The sequence below is a fragment of the Parasteatoda tepidariorum genome, chromosome X1 (assembly GCF_043381705.1).
Source record: "Parasteatoda tepidariorum isolate YZ-2023 chromosome X1, CAS_Ptep_4.0, whole genome shotgun sequence".
Lineage (NCBI taxonomy): Eukaryota > Metazoa > Arthropoda > Arachnida > Araneae > Theridiidae > Parasteatoda > Parasteatoda tepidariorum.
Genome location: NC_092214.1, coordinates 12,923,273 through 12,926,930, shown reverse-complemented (window position 1 = coordinate 12,926,930; position 3,658 = coordinate 12,923,273). Strand labels below are relative to the sequence as shown.

General features: G+C 30.6%; 1 protein-coding gene across 6 annotated transcripts in view; it reads right to left on the bottom strand.

Moving 5' to 3' along the window:
• Positions 1 to 3,658, bottom strand: part of LOC107454824 (probable bifunctional dTTP/UTP pyrophosphatase/methyltransferase protein) — a 26,574-nt gene that overhangs the window by 17,808 nt on the left and 5,108 nt on the right. For all 6 annotated transcript variants that reach the window (XR_011638151.1, XM_016072134.3, XM_016072131.3 and 3 more), the window contains 2 exons: positions 3,505 to 3,597; positions 1,413 to 1,550 (listed from right to left, as the gene is read on the bottom strand). Coding sequence is in view for 5 of the 6 variants with exons in the window: in XM_016072134.3 (XP_015927620.1) it covers positions 1,413 to 1,550; positions 3,505 to 3,594 (228 nt within the window). In the remaining variant the exon portion in view is untranslated. The remainder of the gene's footprint in view (positions 1 to 1,412; positions 1,551 to 3,504; positions 3,598 to 3,658) is intronic.

The following is a 3,658-nucleotide window of genomic DNA, read 5'->3' as shown; positions in this document are numbered from 1 at the left end:
CGGGCTACCGAAGCGGGGGTGCCATCCCCTCTGCAGAGGATCAAAATTGTGATGGCATGTCTTCGGATCATCCTCCGGGATGTTTCCCAGACCGTCGCCAATAGCCCATTGTGCAGCTCTAGTGTGACGTAAATTAACAACAACAACAACAGCAGAGTCTGGACTTGGGATTTCTAAAAGGCTTGATTTTTGTTTAGACTTAATAAATAAAAATTTACAGAATTAATTGAATGAGCAAATAAATATTTTCACCGCAAATCCATCTCTACTTTTTCCCCCCCTCTTTTTTCGTTTGCTTTCACTCCAGAATACAAGAAGCAGCGACATCTGAATTACGAAAATACGAGCTATCCAGCGAACGGATAAAAAATACGGAAAATCTTATTTTCTGTGCTTGAAATTGGAGAAAATAGCTAATATAAGTAAAAATGCGGGAGGGTTAGCAGCTAGGACATAATTTGAATTTTCTGTTTTTCTTTGAAAATCATAAATAAATATAATTATTTTACTTCAACGACTGAATTTTCACAAAAAAGCGGGATATTTATTTAAAAAAAAAAAAAACGAAACTTTTAGAGAGTCGGAGTTTTTGATAAAAAGGCTGAAATTCGAGAGACAAAAGGGAAAAAAATCTCATCCCTGTATAAAAGTCAACCAGTTTTATCCCAAGGAATTGATTTTTAGAGAAACTTCAGAGGGAGGAATGAAAACTTCAATAATTTCGATCTGCGAAAAATTAAATTCCTCTTAAAATATTTTAACTTGTGCAAAAAAAAAAAAATTTCAGCGGGAAAAATAGAAAAATCTGAAAAAAAAAAAAGCGGAAATCCGCGAAAGACTCTCATCCCTGCACATTTCATGTCGGAATTTAGAAACCCAATTTAAAATTCACCTGTCCAGGTACTTAATGCTCTATTCTTTCCTTTTATAGTTTTTTAAATAAGGTACATGCCCTCTGGTTTATTAGCTCAAGAAGAATCTGCTGCTTATTGTCATAAAATTTTCACAAATGGAAATGTAATAATTTATGTACGATAACATTGAAGTCTGTTTGAGTCATGATCGCTTGCTATTTGAATGGAAACAACTTTGTCATTCATTTAAATTTTCTAAAATTGAATAAGAAGTTCCGAGATGTAGAGCATAATGAGCGGAAAAACTTTGCATTTTAAGAAATCTGATCTCAGGTGCCCCTCAATCATCACCAAACTGTTTAAGAAAGGCGTTTAAAACCACCAGAAGTGTTTAAGAAAAGACAATATTTCTTTCTAACAAAACATTATTCTGTTAAAAAGCATAGATTCAATTAAAATTGCATAGGTAATCATGCAAGCTGGGAAAAGACATTTGAATCATTTTAATATTTAAGAAATAATTTATAAAAAAATATCCATGAATGCAAAATTATATACCTTACTAATTTTAAGCCGATTCCAGACTTCTAAAGCTTTGCATCTAGCTGTTTCAACTGCAAATTCATGGACTGATGAGAAATCACTTAGTTCCAAGTTTTCTTCAAATGACGAAGGCACAGCTTTTACAATTAGCCCCTGGGAACATATTAGAACATTATGCAAATTACAGATACATACAGGCAGTTATGTAAGAGTTAGCATGCACATGTACAACATTTCCATAAGAATAGCATATTTTCTAATATCAATTTTATTCCAAAATGTCATATTTTGAAATTATTAAGATGTTTTGAAAAGACATGGTCGAAGCCTTCAAAATATGCAAAAGATATTGAAGTAGTTAAGTGTACATTTTTGAATAACAGTAATTTCAAAATTATGTATAGTAGTACAGACATAGATGTTTATATATTATCAGTTTTTATGAAAAGTGAATGAGAAATTAAGGCTTGACTATACATAAACTATGTGAGTTCTAAAAGGTATACAATATGCTTCAGACCAGAATGCTTCAAGTAAAGAAAAAACTGTTCTAGAAAAAATAGGTTTCACCCATGAGAAAGAAACTGTTTTTTTTTTCATCTGAGATACCATGTTTCCCATAATTTACTAAATGACTCTAAACAAATATATATTTTTTAATTATTAATATCAAACTGTATATTTATGCTAGCTGACTTTAGAAAATTTTTATATCTTTTCATTCTTACAGAAATGTGCTAATGTAAAATATATATTCATTGAAATTTATGTAAATGAATATGCATAATTCAAAGCATTGTTTTTCAACCAATGGTTAACGAACCTCTTGGAGATTGCCAGATGTACCAATAAAAATTGCAGAACTTGGTAGAACATAAATTCTTTTTATTATGTCAGCTTCTGTGTCTGCTTGCCAATTTATGTTTAACTGGTGTGGAGGAGAAATAAAATCGCTCAGCTTAATGAGGAATAAGATCGTGATACATGTTTTTCATTCTGATTTCGATTAATGTTTCAGCTAAATGTTGAAAGCCAAGTTAAACTCTTCTAGATAGTAATTACGTGACAGAATCACGGTGATATTGTAGCAGACCCTTAAGAGTTTTTTGCAGAAAGATTATTCCTTTGGGAAGTAAACGATTTTAAATTTATTTTCTGTAGATATTTTCGAAAGATTTTTTTCCCATCCAGAATAATATTCAAACGATGTCTTTCTCGAGCATAGGAAGGGAAAGAAATGCTCGCGATTTTTCTCTTCTCACTTGAGAATAATAAAGAATAATGAAATAAAAAATTGCACTTTTCTTTTCTCCAGAAATTTTCAAAGGATTTTTTTCCCCATCCAGAATTATATTCAAACGATGTCTCTCTCGTGCATAGTAGGGAAAAGAAACGGTCATGATTTTTCTCTTCTTATTTGAAAATAATAAAGTAAAAATTTTTGTTTTCCTTTTCTCCAGAAATTTTCAAAAGGATTTTTTTTCCATCCAGAATTATATTCAAACATTGTCTTTCTCGCGATAGAAGGGAAAAGAAATGCTCACGATTTTTCCACTTTCATTTGTTAATAATGAAGTAAAGAATGGAGAGGATGGTTTTAAGTGCTGACACAGACAACAACAAAGTAGACGAAAGTGACGAGGAAGATATGGAGCCCTTCCCCCCTTTTTTTCCCATTTTTGTTCATTTTATGTTAAGCCTGTATGTATTTTTATTTCATTTTTTTTTTCCCTTTTTATCTTATTACACTTATGTGTATTACTTTATTGTTTTTTCTTCTTTTTATAATTATTTCTAAATATTTTTTTTAATTTGGGTTTGACAATAAAAAAAATAAAAGAAACGGCATTTTGTAGCCATTCAGAAAACCGGAAAAATCAGTTATCCGGAATAGCGATGGCCCCGATCTTTATGGATAATCAGTTCTCTACTGTAGCATATTATTTGTAAAAAAGCATCACTTCATGAAGTCCTTGAAAAACAGCCTTAAGCATCATCATTCTTTCTATTAAAATAATATTTTAAAAAGTAGCTGTAAGTTTCAATTTTCTATTAAAAAGTTATTATTTGAATCAAAATAATGAATAAACAAGGAACTTAGACTTACAACATTGCTCAGAATCTTCTTTCTTCTAGGTGAGCCACTTGCTAAAACTATTTGACGCTGAGCCAAGCGACTTAAATATTGCTGTATCATTTCCTAATTTAAATATATATATATACATATATATATACACACATATATATATATCCATATATAT